This window comes from Sander vitreus, chromosome 11 (assembly GCF_031162955.1).
Source record: "Sander vitreus isolate 19-12246 chromosome 11, sanVit1, whole genome shotgun sequence".
NCBI classification, from domain to species: domain Eukaryota; kingdom Metazoa; phylum Chordata; class Actinopteri; order Perciformes; family Percidae; genus Sander; species Sander vitreus.
Genome location: NC_135865.1, coordinates 18118613 through 18138583, shown reverse-complemented (window position 1 = coordinate 18138583; position 19971 = coordinate 18118613). Strand labels below are relative to the sequence as shown.

Here is a 19971-nt window from a genome sequence, read left to right as displayed (position 1 = left end):
CTGCATGTAGTCTGGGTTTAAGAGAGAGAGAGAGAGAGACGGGGGTGAGAGACGAGGCATAAATTGTTCTCACCAGTGAAGAAGGAAGTGGAAGGGCAGCTTCCTCTCTGTGTAACGCCGGGCACCATGGGAGGGAGAGGAGAATTGATGTGCACACAATGGAGAAGGGGTGGGTGGCGGGCAGACAGGAGGCATTATTGGAGGGAGGATGTAAGTGCTGCCTGGATATAAGAAGCTGGATGAGAGAGAGAGTGAAGTTAATGATGCCTACTGAGGGGTTGAGATGATGGTTGGAGACATACAGGAAGGTAAATGAACAGCTCTCTTGGACTCCTGTATATTAGCATTGTTTTGTTTGTGTTGCTTGTTGTTCCCACGTTCCCACAGCTTGACTCATCAACTTAGTGATTTCCTCGATGTTTCCCATAATGACCTACTGTAGCCTGGAAACTAGCTCATGTTTTATTGGCTCTGGCAAATAATACCTGATCCCCCTCCCATTCAAACTGATTTCAGGCCATCCAGAATCTGGACGGACCAATCACAACCGTTTATCTCACATGGCGTAGGTTTAAGACGATGACTGACAGAAGAGTGTAATGCTTGAACGTAGTTACTGGAAGTAACTGGCGTTCTCAGTCCAGTGCAATGCACCAGGCTCACGAAACTCAGATCTAACTATGTATTACATATTTCAAATTTTGAATATATTATAATATTAATATTTTAAATTGTTCATGTTTCACAGAGGCAATTCAAAGTGCCTTATATAGGCAAAAGAAAAAACTTCAAGCAATTTAGGAAAGACAAAATAATATCAATCAAGATAGAATCAAAAGAGATTTGAAAAAAAACATAAAATGAATTATAATACAAATAATAACAGACGAGAAATACCGTTGTAGTGCAATCCGGTGAGGATTACTTTAACTAGAAGCAACCCTTTACATGTAGAAATAGTCATGTTAATAAAGAAATATTGATTAGATCAGCTATAAGATTTGAGACCAAGTCTTCATGTGCTTTCATATGACAAGCTAAAATTACTCATTGATGCTCAGGACACTGGCCCTGGGAATATCCATATGGGAAGCAGTCAGAGGTTGTTAATGGACTTATAAACTTGTGAGAAAACAAAAAGGATTATGAAAGGAATTGGGAGATTTTTGATAAAACTGCATGAAGGGTGATTAAGGTTCCTGAGAAATGCAGTGTAAGAGGGAAAACTGTTGGTGTACATATCGCTCAGGACAGGAAGAGCTGCCTAAGGGCTCGAGGTAGATTTCAGAGGAGGGTAACACCCTCCTTGTCTCTATCGCGGGAACACATGGCCTGACACAGGATGATTTCATGCCTCCAGGTCCCCAAAGTCAGCCAGCCGCCCAACACAATGTTATCTACGGATAGGAGTGCCGGCACACACGGTCAACCATCCACCAGCAAACACCCACAAGAGTTTCTCACACATGTTCAGTGGGTAAGATAAATGATTTACAATTTAATGTTGTTTCCTCAACTGAAGCAGAGTCACTTTAACAATGACCAGGACCAACAGGAAGTCATAAAACATTGCCATCGTAAAGTCTATAAGACAGAGAACATGCTAAGCTGCCCCAAAAAATACAAAACGATCATGATTTTATTTAATTTGTCAAATCAGCTGTGAAACTGCCCTTTTGACTTTTATTTATTTGATTCAGAATCATTGCAGTCAAAGGTTGAGCAGGGAGGAAGAGGTTGTATTGAAAGCCTGAAAGGCCTTTTCGTTGGCCTTGGCCAGTGACTGCATGACGCAAGTCTGCTGGACCTGATGAACAATACCGTCCTTTCATTCACTGTTTGTTTTTAGGGATGTATGGTGGGCACATAAACACACATACACCCCTTGTCTGTCTTCAGTCATCGTACACACATAAAACATATATGCTGGACAAAGTCAATCTGTTCACACACGCATGCGCGTGCACACACAGCACCCGTCTGTCCTCATATTAGTTGTCTTGGGCAAGGGGTCTTGTAGATATCCCTCTTCCTGCATTTGTTTAGGCTGCTCCTTCTCCGCGACTGCACACTGGGATGCTGTAACTCCACAGTGGTGGCATTAAGAGTCCATGTTTCCTCCGGCTCTCTCCATATCTTGATAACCTTGTTCTTAGTAGGGCGTAGGAGGAACTGACAGGGTTTTGTTTGCTTTCATTTTGTTAAACCATCAGTTATGACTCTGCACAAAGAAACAGAGTAATCTTATAAAATCCTTTGATATAAAAACATCAACATATCTGCAGCCCGGCTGATACTGGATATTTGAGGCCAACAGGTTCTTTTTACAGCAGACATTTTGACTTATAGGAAAAGCACTGGGGATAGGCTAATCGACTTAACTGCGCTGTGATATACCTTGTAAACGTTGAGGAGGCTTTACAAACCTGGCATTATATGGGTCACACACAGTAGTCTAATGCATGTATGACCCATGTATGACCCAAATATGCCTTCATAAGCTCTTCATCATCAATGCCTCCAGTCTAGGACAGCATTTCAGTCAGCGGTAGGGTCACAGATCAGCTGGTAAGAATAACATCAGTCTAAATCTGTAGATCGTATTGGAAACAGAGTCTCAAGTGACAAAAGTCTGAAATGCACGGCCGACCGTCTGCCATGTCAGCTTTTTGCAATCCCTCACCTGTTGGCTCAAAGCTTTTTCACCCTATAATGAGCAAACAGCACAGATAATCATTTGCTGCCTGTGACCATATGCTGTCTTCTCTGGGTCGGCTTGTCAACAGAGCAGCACTGGTTTATTAATAATCTGGTTTAAAAGGTAAAGATGTTGATGACATGAGGATTGGTGTTGGTGTTCCTTTACTGCCACCAAATAAACAGATATACAGTTGGTGTCACTTGAGATGAGATAGTAGGAACCTGTCTCCCATACTTCATAAAGGATTTATAAATGGTAATAAATGGATGTATTAATTGATAATAATTAATGTTCAATGCAGTATTGATAAATATATATGTAAGAGCTGCAAGTTGACATTTAATTGATCCTACGAACAAGTATTGCCTGAGTAGCCAAAGCCTGTTATAGCTTTTTCCTCTGTGCCATAGAGCTCCACTGTTGTCATCAAAATGATTGAAAACACATCAATGAGCCGCACTGTAGCTCTGGGTGACATGCTTTTTCATTAGCATGAACGTGGGCACTGAAGTTTCTTTTGAGTCAATTGCACATATACTGTCCTGCCATGAGTACTCACAAACACACAATATGTGTATTAATCAACAGCTAAAAATAGTTCCCTTGAACCTGAACCCATTCAGTCAGGGCCGAGGCCACACACAGGGTAGGGAAGCTGAAATGTATGGATAAATATAGAACACCACCAGCCTGATTCTTCCTAATTTTTTTAAGTTTTAAGATGTTAAAAAGTTGGAAAATAAATGAATATTGTTTCAGATGTAGCTTCACATGTGGTCAAACTGTCCTTTACACAAATTGTGCTGGAGGAGGATATCCACCAAACAACAACAGACTTTTTTACAACCTGGCAACAAACCCTTGCCCTTTAAAGATGACTCATTGCTAGGTTAAAAAGCATTAATAAATGGTTTATCAACCATCCATAGAGCCCTTAGATTCATCAAGTATGTCTGATTAGAAAGTGGTACCCTCAGTTCATTCAAGTGCTTAAGCATTAACACATATGCATTTTAATAAAAGTAAAGTTAAAAAAGAGAAAAAAACAGACCTGAAGACTGTGAAAAACTGATGTATTGTTTTTGCATTTCATTAATACAACAAATTATAATAAAAGATAAAATGGTTCCCAGAAGACAAATGTGCAAAGGAAAAAAAGAAAAAGGAGAAAAGGGCCAAAAATAAATAAATGTAAATAAATCACAAAAGAAGGTATTGGGAAAGACAACAGGATGTTTTTGACTGATGACCACATGGGTCCGTGTACCTGCCACGACAACATGCCAGTGCTGTGGATCACTCCCATAGTTTGTGATGACATATATACCAGTGAGAATATGCCTGCCTCAACTAAAGCAACCTTGAGTTTTTCTTCTCTTTTTTTATTCTTTCCCACTCACAGTTTCATGCTACATTTTATTGTCATATTAGCAGCCACCAGTGCATTACAGAGATGAGTTAGGGGGTTGCTCATGAGTTTGTGATGGCTGTTCAGGAGCACGTTTCTATCAAGCCTGGCTTCCCTCAGACGGCGGTAAGGCAGGGCTGAAATGGGTTTGTGTCACGAGCAGAATGGCAGGCAGGGGTCAGGCTGGTGGGCGGGCAGGGTGGGTTACACTAATGCATCCTGGCAGTGTGCGCTTTTTCCATCAAACACTCAAGTACACATACACTACATTCACACACTGGGTAACACATAAATACACACAATTTGCTGTCTCCTTTCTCTTGCTCTTAATCTCTCCGTAACACACACACACACACACACACGCACACGCACACGCACACACACACACACACACACATACACACACACAATCAGTCCTCATCCTGGCACCGCCGCTGAGAAGCTACAAGTGATGAGATTAAGGGAAGTCGTGGAACATCACTTCTTTGTTACAAATCACTTCATGCTGATTTTCTGTGTGAATGCTGTTCCACTTCTAAATCCATCCTGATGAGCAGCACAATGGAAAAGTCAGAGTAGACTTTAAACTGAGGAAAGCTACATAATTAGGAATTAGTAACAGCTTTTCCATCCCTTCAAACACTCCATTAAACGGTGTCGCTGACTGAGGCCTGAGGGGATGTTAGGTGCTCCATGGACTTTTGTTTAAGGAAACTCGGAAATCACAGGAAATTCTTACTGATGACCAGCAACCTTATTTAGCGTATATTATGGGTAAGGAAAAAAAGTGTTTTAGCATCAGTCCATGTTGATGTATCACTCTGAGACAGTCCTCACAAAGATGCTTAGTTTTGTCTTGAAAGAGCAAGAGAGAGAATGAATCCAACAGATAACCAGATGGACTATTTTTGGAGGGATACAGCTGAGATGAAGTATCAGGGTCACAGCTCCCGGCCAGAGATCTGGCAGGGTTTGTCATGAGATCCTGGTTGGTTTGGTTTCTCCTGCTATTTATACATAAACATTTTCTCTGCTCCGTGGTCAAAGGCGCAGTTGTTTGAGAGGAGAATTTAGCCATTCAGTGAGTAGACATCACTGAATAGGCCATGACATCAGCAGGGAGAATACAATTAAGTAAAGAGCAAGAATGAGGGGTGTCTTTACTGTTCACTGAAATGAAGGAATAGTTTTGGGTTAATTTTGGGTAATACACATATTCACTTTCTTGCTAAGAGTTAAATTAGAAAAATGACACCACTCTCATGTATGTTTATTACATATGAATTTACCGCCAGACACCGATTAGCTAAGTTTCTTTAAGTCTCTTTAATTTGTATTTTATTTGATATATACACTCTTACAAAATACAGGTGTCTACAGTGGTGTTAGGTGTGAGAGCAATGTGGTTTCTCTTTTAACGTGATTCAATACCTCCAATAAAAACATTCAAATTGTTAGCTTAGCACAAAGACTGGAAATGGTGATACAGCTCGCTTGGCTCTGTCACAAGGTAACAAAATCCCAATGAGCCTTTAAATTAAACGATGAAATACACCCTTGGTCCATGCCCTTCAGTATGGCAAATTTTTTCGTTGTGACGCCGATACCAAGACAAGACAGCATGGCCTTTCCAAAAATGAAAACATTTCCTAATCTTAATTTGCTATGGTGAAGGTTTGGTTAGGTTTATACACACAAAACAACTGGGGTTTGCCTTAAAAAAAACTACTTTGTTAAAATTAGGGAAACAATGTGGTTTGAAATAGTTTCCAAACTGTGACTGTTTCTAGTCTTAGAGCTAAGATAAGCTAGCAAGCTTCTGGCGTTGCCTTTACATTCACCAGACAAACATGAGAGTGGTTTCATTCCTCTCCTCTAACTCTGGGCAAGAAAGTCAACAAGCGTATTTCCCAAAATCTTGAACTATTTCTTCCAAATGAATTCTTAAATAGGAAGAAAAGAGTAAATTTGACACAAGTGACATATGTAACATTGGCCAAATCAAAGAACAATGCAAATGTAGCATTAAAGTCACACCATTAGCGAATGTACATTAGAATTGTCTGTCCGTGTGTGAGTGCTCTTATGTACTGTTTGCCCTCACCACATAATTACTGCCATTTGAATGCACGTTGGCCCTTCAGCAAGGAGAAATCAAACCTAAAAGATTCCCATTATATAATGCAGCATGTATCTGCAGGCTGTGAAGCAGAGAGATTGTCCTGGGTTAATACTCACACCCTATACGGCAGACAAGAAACAGAGGAGGAAGCTGTTCTCTTTGAGTTTTGTCTGTGACTCTATGTTCGCATCCTAAGCTTCAGCAAGTGGCTTCAGACCTTGTGCTTGCTCCTTTTTTAGACGAGTGAGGCCAGAGAGACAAACAGATGAACAAAGCAGCTACAGTATTTCCACCAAAGCCTTTAAGGTAACACCTGACTTCATGACTATTTCTTTTGTGTTTACTGGTTTATTTGTAGCTTCTGGAAATCCATATTGTCGTGAATTGTCTCCAAAATAAAGCACAAATCCCATTTTTAATAGATTCATTCCATTCTTTTTCAGTTTGTCTTTGCTTGAACATACTTCAGAATCAATAGAACAAAACATGGGTAAACACAGAAGGGCTTTAAGCATCTTAATATTAGAATTTAATTTTTTGTAAGCATTTTTTAAATCTTGCTTTGTAGGAATTTCCTAGTGCCTGGCACTGAACACAGCACAGACAACAGAGCTGTAAACCTAAAGGATCACACAGTAAATAAGAGCACTCTGGACGTTTACTCTGAGCGGAATTGCCATTGATCCCAGAAAACAATTCCACTTCCCCTCCCGTTGCCGAAGAATGCTTCCCAGCAAAAAATAGAGCACCATGGATGTAAGAAGAAAGGGGGAGTGGGGGGGAGGAAGAGGAGGAGATGGAGGAGGAGAGACAGAAGGGAGGGCCGTGGGGGGGAAACACTCACTTGTGATGCCCCTGCTTTTCTTCTTGTGCCCCCTGAGTGGACTAACAGTTTGGCGTTGGGACGACGCTGAGCTCAGATGCCATCCTCAAGAGCCAGATCCTTTTGATGTTCACAAGAAGAAGAAGGTAGTCCCACCATCGCACTGAGCCTGTGGTCGTCTGCTCATCTCTGCATCATCACCTGCCATTTGTCCACTGACTTTAAGGAAGAATTGTCCCATCAGATGAGGAGCCGCTACTTGAGCAAAAAACAGCCTTCCAGACAACTTTCCTGCAGCAAAAAAGCAGGTAAGCCAGCAAATTATCACAAAACTACAGCTCTTATTCAGGTGAATGATTAAAAGGATGCAGACATTTAGATAAACATTTTGAGCATCCCGGTACAAAACTGCAGCAGTGGACTCTTAGCGATGAAGTCTCTGAGAAGCAGAAGATATCTTGAAGAGCTGGGACGATGGAATGGGAAGCCTGGTGTGTGTTGGAGTCCCTGTCCTCCCCAGCAGGTACAGCTGTCACCCTACTCGCTCCCGCTCCTTTCATCTCGCTCTGTCTGTCTCTCTCTCTCTCGCCTCTCTGCTCATAAATCTCATACATTCAAACAAAGTACAGCACTGGAGACCTTAAAACATAGAGCGACCAGCAATGTGTACATACTGTATGAGGAGTTGTTACCTCTGTGGTGTCTCAGGGGCACAAGCTGTTTTATACAGTTGTTCATTAATCTGAATTGACAAAATGTGTAAGCACAAATGTATTAACCAATTCACCAAAATGTGAATGCTTGAAAATTGGTAAAAAGAACTAAAAGGAAAATGCACACTAAGGGGGTGAAAGCCACACAGTGATAAGTCTGATGCAATCTTTTTATTTTAAATTCTATAACGTGGTGGGAGAAATATTCAGATTATTTACTTAAGTAAATGTATCAATATCACAATGTCAAAGTCTTGTAATAAAAAATGTGTAGAAGAAGTATTATCAGCGAGTGTGAAAGTAAAAGTACTTAGTATGTAGGTAAGATGACCTTGGTTATTGCTACATTGGTATATATCATACCATTGGATTATTATGACCTATGCATTAACATGTAAGGAGCATCTGAATGTGCTGGCTGTGGTGGCGCTGATTCTGCTCATTTTATACTATTGAGTAGTTTAGCACAAGCAAACAATGTATTATTTCTGCTCATATACATGTTTTACCATCTATATTTGAAAAATAAAAAAGTAACCGTAGGTATCAAATTTTGTAAAAAAGCACAATATTTTAGAGTACAAGTGAAAAGTAGCAAAAAAGGTAAATATTTGAATAAAGTAAAAGTACCTCAGAACTGTGCTAGAGTTACAGTATATATGATTATATATGATTCTAGACAAGATTACAAAAAGTCAATAATGTGCTGTAACTTAAATGATTATCCACAACAAATCTCAGACTCAGTAACTTCAAGTTCTTCTACCTAAGTCTGTGTCAGTGTTTTCTTGTTTGAAACTGAAGAAACAGCAACACTGAAAAAAACCAGCACTGACATTAGTGTGAATCCCAGCTCCCAGCACAGTCATAAAAAATACTTTATATTTTGGTGGAATCAAATATAACGAGCTAAACAGCAGGTGATTAATGTAAACTAATAGATAAAGAATTACAGGTTCACTGATCAAATGATATTGTGTCCATTGCCAAGAATGGATTTACATCACTAACTACTAACATAGTCTTCAAAATAAAAAATAAAAAGATAAAACCAAAATAAAAACGATCAACACGAGCCACACATTTAATCTGTCACTCCGTCAAAAAAAGCAGACATCCAAGAATTTAAGTCGGGAGTGTGTTAGTCAAGATTTTCCTCCATGAAACACCTTGCAGCTGTCTGGCCTGAGGGCTCCAGTGAAATGCCATATGCAGCTAAACAATAGATCATAACATGGCTGTGGGTCTGTGTACAGTAGTGGGCAGATGAAGAGCCAGACAGCCATGTAAGGTAGCAGGCAGCCCGCCGGCTTCTGCTGGTGTGACTGATATATGGCAGCCTAGATCCATGCTGGCTTGCAAGTGGTGGCAACAGGTGACTCGCATGAGTGGGAGATATTCTCCCCCTCATCCTGCATCAGATCCACTTTGTAGGTCACAATATCCCTAACTCACCCTCCACTACGCCAATACTGCTAAACTTAAACATGCTTATCCTTGATCGTAATCCCGGCACACATGGGAGAGGTACGCACGCCACCCCTGCAGGCCTGCAGCTAAACAACTGCTGCAATGCATACTGGGATTGACCCTCAACATGTGTTCAAGTTCAAGTTTAAAAGCCATGCTTCATATATAAAGCATGGCTTTTGAGCTTGAACCTTGACACATTATGTGAAATAAATAACCCTACGGTTTTGTTCATTATTCACTCCATTATGAAACAGCTTCAATCACAGAGTCAAAATAACAATCACTGAGCTGGATAACTGCCGCCTGGGTATGTTTGGCATCCTGAGACTGATGCAACCTGTGTATAAATGTGTTAGCGTAGAGCAGTTGTGGGGTTGGATTGACATTTTCCTCGTGCTCCGCTGTGGCTGTTCACTGAAACATTGCTGAGCTGTCACAACACCGCAAAGTGAACTGTTACTGGCAAAGATATTTTGGTTATAGAGCTCCTGGCAGGGGCTTTTTGTTTGGAGATCATTTAATATGAGCTGTAATTTAGAGTTTTATCTTCCTTAGTAACTCAATCAGGGAGTCTCGTTTTCAGAAGAGAACTGGGAAAACAGACAACCACACAAACGGCATACAAGAAACAATAAGTCAGATAACCAACAATCAAGTGACAAATAGAATTTTCAAAAACAATTACAAAAGTCATAAAAACTTCAAACATAAAGCATTACATCAAATAAGGTAAATGAAAAAATCTAGCTTGAGAAAAGTTTGCAGGTCATTTAATTTTAAAAGGGGCAGCTGAAATATTTCTTCTTAGGTTAAGTAGTTAACTTGTACAAGAGTTCAATGAGGGAAGAGAAATAAATTAGTTTGGAAGCTTTAACAGAGATGTATCGATGAATATCATGAGATGATTAGTTATTTTAAACCATCCAACTTTGTGATACAGAGAGCAATGATGACTGTGAAATGTATAATTACTGATAACGCATAAAGCATGTTTCTCCAGAGATGGAACTACTCACTCAAAGCCATTTAGATTCAGTTTAAGGAATGAGGTCCATCAAAAAAAATAAACCAGTATTGTATATATTTTCTCAGCAGTTTTTATTGAGTTGTAAAAGCATGTTTATGACTTCTTTTTTTTAAAGTCTTTTTAGTTTTTCTTGAAAATTCAACAGATGCAGTAAAACAGTAATGGGTGCTTTCCTAATTTTGAAAAAAACAAACAAAAAAAAAAACACTACCAGAACATTAGCGGTGATTAAACTCCTGGCATGAGATTGCGACATTAACAGTGGTTAATAAAAACACACCTCAACACATATGTATCAGATAATACATTTCTCAAAACTACATGTATTGTTATTGTAATACACTCAAAGCAACGATAATGCAGCCATAAAGTCACAATATGCAAAGAAAATTCTGATCTGGATCAAATGATCAGGCCATGCAGTTATAAAGATGTCCTACTCCAGAATCTCCTGAGGCCAGCCAGCCACATTTGGCTCTCCACATTTTTTTTTTAAATTGGCCCTCCAGTGTAAGCCTGTGTGGTCAAATTTGTCCCTCTAGAATATATGTTGAATACTGTAGACATTTTCCGAGGAAATAAATGAGTTTTCTTACTGTGTTTTACTTTCTAATGAAAACGATTTAATTAGTTTGTCAGGTAATGTGGTTTTTAAGCCAGCATGTTGCGATAATTTGGGAGATTGCTGAAAAATGTACTTCATCCCCAGCACATCCTCTCGGACACACATAAAACCACAATTGCACAAATGCACAACACCATGTAAACACTGTTACCTCCACTGATGGTAGTCTAAACATGTCCCATTAAAGGGAAGTAGGCCAAGAAAATGTATACCTCGCCATTTAAATGCCTGTGTGTTTATGAGGAAAGCGCAGAGCAACAGTGTATCCTGGTCCTCTATGAGGATCCAGAGTCTGTCAAACAGGGCTTAGTGCTGAAAGGTGCAGATCACTGAAGGAATGTTTAAATCAACCCTGCCCCCTGTTGTTCCTAGCCTGAGGATACACTGCAGGCTGTGGGGAACCAGCTAGTTTTGGGAGAGTTCAACTTTTAAACTCATCGACTAGAAAAGAGACATTTAATCATCAGCAGCTGATTCTTAAACCAGACTCACTGCCCTCTAAGGCAACATTGAGGCCGGTCCAACAGACCAGAGGATTTATTGTTGTGTTGCAGGGTGGTGAAAACACACATGTATTCCTGTTGCTCTGCAGCGAGTCACAGCAGCAGCCTTCACTTTGCATGTGCTGCTCTTTCTCGCTTCTCTGGGCTGTCTGGCTACTATCCAGACTAGCTTAGGGTCAGTGCATGCGGATCTGACTGGAAATTTAAATACAGCCACGTTTAAGAGTTGATACTGAAGTGGTGAAATGACTGTAGTTCTTGGCTACAGTTCATACAGAGTCTACTTTTTCGCTTACATTATCATAATATCTCTCTAGCACTTTGTTCCCATAGAACTCTCACCAACACTCTTCCTCGGTGCGGGACACACACAAACAAACGCGCGGAGAGAGACTCAGATATAACGTCAAAGAGAAATAACTCAGAGGTGCATAATATTCCATTTGCGCAGTTCACCATTTTGAAATACCTTATAACCAGATTGTCCATTACTCTGACACAGATTATAAACAAATATGACAGCCATGATGGTCTACAGGCAAACCAGACCGCTCAGTGAAGGGCACAGTGTTTCCTGGTAAATTCATGGTTATTGCCAGACTGCCAACAGGAGCACAGGTATGACAGACAACCAACAGCAAAAGGTGCTTTTACAGCTTCACTGGAATTGCTCGGCTGTAACCCCTCCGCCCCCCTGCCTCCTTTTAATACCTTGTTCCTTTTGTCCTTCGGAAATCATATTGTTTGAGATTGTTTCCTTTGAGAACAGGAAGAGGCAGTCGAGGGAAGGAGACAGAGACTAAGACCGCTGTCTTTCACCAGCTGGTCTGAATATGACTTTGTCTTTTTTTCTCAGAAAAAGAAAATCGGCCATTCCCACCACTGTGTATGAATATTAGTGTACTATATGCAGGGCCGCCGTCATGGGGGGTCAAAGGGTACAGATGACTATTGCCCAAGGCCTGGGGGGGGCACATGCTAAGGTCTATGGTGCTGGACGGTGTGGATGAGGGGCCCAATTTGGAAAATGTTGGCCCCTGTCCGTAATTCCTGATGGTGGATCTGACTATATGTATTATTTTATGTATTTTCCCAGACTGACAGACCACATTACTACACTAATGGGGAGTACTGTTCTTAAGTACAGTGTTGAGGTACTTTACTTTGGGTTTCTACTTTATAGAGACTTTATACTTTGTACTTCTACTCCTCTACATTTGAGACAAGTGTTGTACTTTTTCTCAACTAAATGTATTTGACAGCATAACCTTTTAAATATTAAGCAGCTTCTAAAATATGATTTTTAGCCATGATATACCATGGCTCGTTCCACCGCTTAGGTCCAGACGAAAATATCTCAACGATTGGATCGATTGTCGTGCAGTTTTTTTGTAGATGTTCATGGTGCCCAGAGGATGAATCCTACTGACTTTGGTGATCATCACCTGAATTTCCATCTAGCGCCACCCTGAGGTATGCATGCACCACATGCATGTGGTTTGACTGTTGAATGGGACATGAAATATGGTACAGACATTCATGTTTCCTTCTGGATGAATTGTAATAACTTTCGGGATGCATTGACTTTTCATCTAGTACATCGTTTTATTTTTCTTAGGTTTATGACCAAATAACAGCAAAACCAATGACATTCCCATCAGCCTCAACTGTACTATTCAGTGATAATTAGCAAATGTTAGCACGCTCACATACTAAACTAAAATGGTGAATATAGTAAACATTATACCAGTTTAACATTAGTATGTTAGCAGGCTAGCTTAGGCACAGCACTGCTTTGAGCTAATTGTTTAAGTGCATAATCATGGAGCTCTATAGCATGGCTGTAGGCACTTAGTCTTGTTTTTAGTATGACCTTGGCCAGCTACAACATTAAAATGCTACTTACATGTTAATGCAACAGTGATAATAATATAATTACATGACACTATGAAAGGGACCATTCTGCAAAGTTAGTAGTTTTGCTTTTGATACTTCTATACGTTTTCTTGAGTAAAATATTTTTACATAGTGGTATTACCACTGAAGGATCTGAATATCATTGCACCACACCAGTGACCGATCAGTAAACCCTCAACTCTTTTCAAGTTCACATTTTACCACTCAAGGAATAGATGACAAATGACGACATTGTTTTACAAAAGTAGTTTTATTGTCTCCCATCTAGATCCCTATCACAGTATTCTGTACTTGATACTAAACATTTAGAAGCATGTTATGATAATGATTCAAAATAATCAGAGACTATCTCAAAGGTTAACTTTGAAATAGTCCAGGGGGAGATGTATGTCTGCACAGGTGAGGAAAGCCTGTTATCAGTGTTAGATGGTAAGAACATGGCTATTGTTGTTGCTGTAATGTGTACCTCCTGCTATTGTGCTGGCTGGACTCGCACTCCCTTCCTCCTCCAGCTCTTTGCCTGTTTGTGATTTACTTCCAGTTAAGATCATCAGCTTTATCCGAGGAGGGCTTCGTGCCAGTTCCCTGAGTGGGACGAGGACCCGCTTCACTAACTCATGAATCCAACTGCTCTCCAAATGTGACCAGTCTGACATTAGCGGGTATTATGTGCATGCTGGAAAACAAGTGTCAGACCACAAACTTTCCTGTGTTATGTATTGGCGTATCAGCCTTAGGCATGGATAGAGGTTGATCATTTCCTCTCCCACATGTTCGGATGGGGATGTTTACCGTCTCTCAATGCTTCACAGATAAAGAGCACAACGCTCTGATTTTCCATCTTAATGCCATATATATACTTCATAGAGACAACAAGGGAGGGGGAGACACAAACTGAGGGTCATTTAGACCATATCTCTCTCTCACACATAACTAGTGTCAGTGTCAGCCAGGCAAGTCAAAGCCCTGCACAGTGGACTACACAATGGGAGTAACTTATTATGGGAGCAACTGCTCATGGATAACACTTGAAGGGAGATGAGAGGTGGTAAGAGAGAATATTAACTCCCTGTTTGGCTTTTTTTTTAACACTTTGTGATTGTAGTGCTTAGACTGTATTTCCTACCTGGCACACCATTAAAATAACAGTATTTCTTAACTCACAGCTTTTGAGGAATGTATACTATGTTTTTATAACCATGCCAAGTAGGGAAGTAACTTCAGATGTGTGACGTGTTGGAAAAACATGTCAAACTGTTACTTTTAGCCCTCCTAACAGTATGTTATAACGCATCTGTCTTTGATCTCTAATTGCATAGTAAAAGCTGGCAGTAGGCAAAGGTACATAGTGCATTTAGATGTCAGAGATCAATAGAGTTTGATGGGTTTTCTTAACCCCTCAATTATGGAGGTCAGTTATGGCACACATGAAGTTGTCTGGTGAGCTGCCTTATAGGGTCATTCTCTGCTGACACTCACCAGCCTGTCACTACCATGTTTGGGTCTTACCCAAACTTTCACTAATGCTGCAGGTGAAAGCGCACACTCACACACACACACACACGCACACGCACACGCACACACACACACACACACACACACACACACACACACACACACTGGAGAGGGGGATATATCTGATTGACGCGCTCAGATGGATCCAGATTGGAGCGTGTAGGAGGTTTTTATTGTCACAGAGGACAGTGGACATCAAAGCTGATGTTCTGTCGTGAGTGAAGTCTGCTGTTCATGGTCCAAAAGAAAGATTGCAGCTCATGGCCAGGTCACAGCATTAAAAGGACAAAGTCTCCTAGCTTTGACTTGCCCCTTGGTTGCTTGTTACCCTATCTGTCTGTCATACATAATTTGGAGTTGGACATGGGGAATGTAAACACGCATAATACAATATTGAGTCATTTTTCTTAAAACAACCTCGTTATTTACTTTTACATGACTCTCTCTCTCTCTCTCTCTCTCTCTCTCTCTCTCTCTCTGTCTCTCTCTCTCTTGCTTGCTCATGGGAAATTGGTTGTTCTCATGCCACGGTGTCCAGTCCTCAAGCAATTCACAGGCAGAGAAGCTATTTTTATGCACATGATACCACACACACATGCCCAGGTCATTTCATCTGCAGGAATATAGAGGACCTACAGCTGTCTGTTTGACTGATTGTCTGTGATTCTCTTTTCTCCTTTTTACCCTGCTCTCTGCTCTGTCCATCCTCCCCCTCAGTGACTTCACCTTTTCACCTCTAGTGCACCCTCCTTTCGCACATTCTCTCCTCCCTCTTCAGTCTTTGTGTCTCAGGTGTGTGTTCGGCCTGTGAGCAGTGATGGGGGACTGGAGTCTCCTGGGGAATTTCCTAGAGGAGGTCCAGGAACACTCCACCTCGGTCGGGAAGGTCTGGCTCACCGTCCTCTTCATCTTTCGCATCCTGGTGCTGGGCACAGCAGCCGAGTCCTCCTGGGGCGACGAGCAGAGTGATTTCCTGTGCGACACTCAGCAGCCCGGTTGCACCAACGTGTGTTATGACAGTGCCTTCCCAATCGCCCACATCCGCTACTGGGTGCTGCAGATTGTTTTTGTCTCCACGCCGTCCCTCATCTACATGGGCCACGCCATGCATATTGTGCGCAGGGAGGAGAAGCTGCGGAGGAGGGAGCAGGAGGAGAAGGAGGAGAGGGAGGAGAGAGGGGAAGGCAGAGGAGACCTGGAGCGTGAGAAGGAGTATATCCAGCAGAGGGAGAGCAGAAATATTATGGCATCTGATGGGACTGGCCGTGTTCGCCTGAGAGGAGCACTGCTGCAGACTTACATCCTGAGCATCATGATCCGCACAGTGATGGAGGTGACATTTATCGTGGTGCAGTACATGATCTACGGGGTGTTCCTCAGGGCGTTGTACCTGTGCAAGGCCTGGCCTTGCCCCAACCCTGTTAACTGCTACATGTCCCGGCCCACAGAGAAGAATGTCTTCATCGTCTTCATGCTGGTGGTGGCCGGTGTGTCTCTGCTGCTCTCTGTGTTGGAGCTCTACCACCTTGGCTGGAAGAGCGCCAGGAAGTGTTTACTCGACAAGAAGATGCAGAGGAGCAACAACAGAGCTGTGACGGTGGCCGTGTCTGCAGCCTTGGAGCCCAACAGCCCACCTCTGCCCTCGGCCTCCTGCACCCCACCTCCTGACTTCAGCCAGTGTCTGGCAGCCCCGAGCTCCATGAACCCCATGACCTCTTTGGCCTCTCATCCCTTCAACAACAGGATGGCGCTGCAACAGAACTCAGTCAACTTGGCCACAGAGCGGCATCACAGTTGCGACAACATGGAGGACGAGGAAGATTTCCTGAGGTTGAGATACGACCAAGTGCACACAGCGCTGCCCAACAGCTGCTCCGCATCGCCTCTGCTACACTCTGGCTACATTAAGGACAAACGCCGCCTGAGCAAGACCAGTGGGACCAGCAGCCGGGCTCGCCAGGATGACCTGGCAGTATAGACTCACAACCAGAAAGCGTGGCAGACGGGGGGGGGGGGTGATCTTTGAAACCAAAGAGAAGGGACAGAAAGATCAGTTTAGGAAGACACAAAGAGGAGTTAAAGTGTGATTACTGCAGAGCGACTGGGTAATAACATGAGCACAGGCTAATTATGCAGCTCTGGCATTGAAGTCTGACACTTGACTATAGAAGATGGACTAAATGTCCACTTTAGAAAGAGACACTGAGATCTGTGATTGGACCATATGAACTTGACATGTGTGAGCTCTGCGAGCGGATGGTGTTTATGAAGCAATCTGTCCCAGAGCTAAAAAAACTGACAACCAAACTGCAAAAGACAAATAATTTTGAATGAGAACAGGGTAACAGGTGTAATACCTGACTATTGCACATTTTATATTGTAGTTAAACAGTTAAAGCCAAAAATTAAGAGAGAAAAATAGACTATTAAGTGAGAATGGCATAATGCTTGGTATAAGATGACTTAGGGAAACCATTAGAAAGCAAAATCTGACACAAATCTAAACTATATCAATTATTTTGTGACTTTAGATAACAGAACCAACTGTTTTCTTTACCCCACTGCAAAAAAATAGAGAAGCATTAAGAGAAAACAGAGACTTAATATGCAATAAACTGTGAAGCTTGCTGGTATATAAATTGGATGTTTTTATGCAGCATCAGCAATGAATCAAGGTAAAGTGCCTTAACAAGACATGTGAAAATATATCTCTTTCCATATAACATGTTTTCTATGTTCATTTTTTCAAATGCCATTGCCAAGACTCTACATTTAGATTAAGCCATCTGTTGACTTGCTAACCTGATTGCACAACACCCGCAGGTCAGCAAACATAAAATGTAACTCAAGAATAATTCCTTTACGATCTAAAAAAAGAAAATGAGTGTAAAACTGTTAAATTAGTTACATATTTGACATATATTTGCCTTTGTGTGTAGAATGAGAGAATGTAGCCTGTTTTAAAAGGAATTCCATGGAAAAGAAAAGGAAGAGGTCCTGCTTGGATGCTGTTATGAGGAGATCCGGCCACTAGATGGCAACATTGCACTTATGTTTTTCCGTTCTCTCCTGGAGCCATTGTGTACATAGTGAATTTGTCTTTATGCAATATATGATTTAGTTATAATGTCTTTGAATGTATTTCCTTTCATTTCCGGTTGTTCTTACTATATGCAGAATAATTGAACAGGCTGTGTATGACAGCAGTTTGTAACTGAGCATCCACTGCAAATGGGGGTTTAATTCTCCATATTTCCTACAGCAAATAGCATTTAAAGTACAGAAATCTTGTCCATCTTTTTTGGTTCTTTCACACATACCTTTATGTAATAAATGGCATCACTAACGCGTCACAAATAAATAAATCATCAACTGTACAATCTGCTCTGTTTTCCTCAAGGTGTGTGATGAATTCAAGTAGTTCTTATGCAACATCAACACAGTGAGATGTTTACTAAATCAGAGAGAATTTACATTTAAACCAACTTGTACCATATCAAAACCTTGTGGCAAATCCGGAAATGCTGTAAACTAAAGGTTAAATTGAAATGAATAAGAAGAGATGTTGAAGAGTATAGATGAAGGGTTTCCTGCATTCGATGAGAATCCTATCACCACTTGCATTTACCAGTCTGTTCTCACCAGAAAGGACCTGCAGGAGACAGACTGGAGAGGCTGTGCAGTATTTACACAAACTCGCCATCTCTGCCAGGAAGCTGAGCGCTGATATCCAAATTGGTCTGTCACAAGCTGAGTCGAAAGCTGCAGTAGATGCTGCCATTTTGTTTGTTCGTTGCAGATCAGATTCACCTCTGTAAAGTTACCCTCATTTCATCATCACTGTATAAGATTATGCTATATAGAACATATATAGGCTATTAGAACAGTAGCCTGGATGATGACATAGTGCTGTTCAATAAACTCTATTCTCTGTGGGTAAAGCTGATGGGATGCTTTTATGCACTGGTAGGGCTACTTGTTGTCTGCTCTCCTTATTTATTTAAAAGTCTAACCAAGATGAGCATTTAAAGTGGCTACGAGGAACTTTCAGTTTGTGTTGATTCTAGCGGCCCCTTTGGACAAAAGCGGTAGTGTTTTCCCACACCGGTTGTCGGGTTGTCGTAATGATCTTTTAGAGTTAGCATTACTGGGAGGTCATATAGTTGCAATAAATCTTTTGCTCAGACAGAAAATAATGTATTTACAATAAGAGAATACTTTACCGATGCAACGTTGTGTTTCAAGTGGTGCATACAGTAGCCTAAATTAGCCTACTTTGGATGTATTGTGAGCTAAACCGGGTGTTACTGTGTCACGACGAGCCAAAGTATTAGTGAGAGTTTGTTGTAGCGACCAACGTAATAATAATAGGCTAATAATAACTTTGATTAACATAGGCCTTTCATGAAATCCAAGGACGCTTCACACCAGTAGGCTACAGAGGTTCAAAAAGAAAATAGTAGGCTAACACAAACACAAACTGAAGATAAATCCAAACTGGGCGCAGGACAAATCTCCTGCTGCTTTTTACCTGGCTGGATACTCAAACGCAGGCTTTTCCGGTGTTTCACCGAAATCTGTGACCCATTAGAATGTGTGACTGTAGAGCCGCTCTGCCTGCCGTAAATCATTTTGTGACTTTGCGGGAAAAATCGGACCAGGCAGAGGCATAATAAAACTTTACAAAAAAAAAAAAGCGTTCTTTTTACTGTTAGTCTCGTTTGCTGTTACAGGTCATTTATGATCATCAGATGGAAAATTACACAGTTTCAGAAACATTTAAAAGTTCCTCGTAGCTACTTTAAGATGGAATTTGCTTCTCAGTTTTCAGTCTCTCATGCGGTCTTGTTTTGGACAATACTGTAATTGTATGAGATTTATTTCAATTGATTGACACCTTAGAGCTTGCAAATTAGAAAAATCTGCATTCAAGACGGAAGGTGGGTATTATTCATTGGTGGAAGAAGTATTCAGTAATTCAGTATTATTCATAGGTGGAAGAAGTATTCAGAATTTTGGACATAGGACCTCATTTCCAAGTTAGCCAGTGTGTTATTTATCAGTGGAGACCGTTTTCAACACTTTTCATCCAGTCCTTCCAGTTGCAGAGTTCGCTGGTGCTAGGCTAGCGCAAGTCAACAGTA

The 19971-nt window shown here is 41.2% G+C and overlaps 1 protein-coding gene across 1 annotated transcript; it reads left to right on the top strand.

The window, feature by feature from the left end:
• The first annotated feature begins 7119 nt into the window (after nt 1-7119).
• On the top strand, nt 7120-18190 carry gja5a (gap junction protein, alpha 5a). Its single transcript, XM_078262052.1, has 2 exons — nt 7120-7362; nt 15545-18190. Exon 2 carries the CDS (start codon nt 15645-15647, stop codon nt 16803-16805), a length of 1161 nt encoding a protein of 386 aa, XP_078118178.1. The 5' UTR covers nt 7120-7362; nt 15545-15644; the 3' UTR covers nt 16806-18190.
• The last annotated feature ends 1781 nt before the right edge of the window (nt 18191-19971 follow it).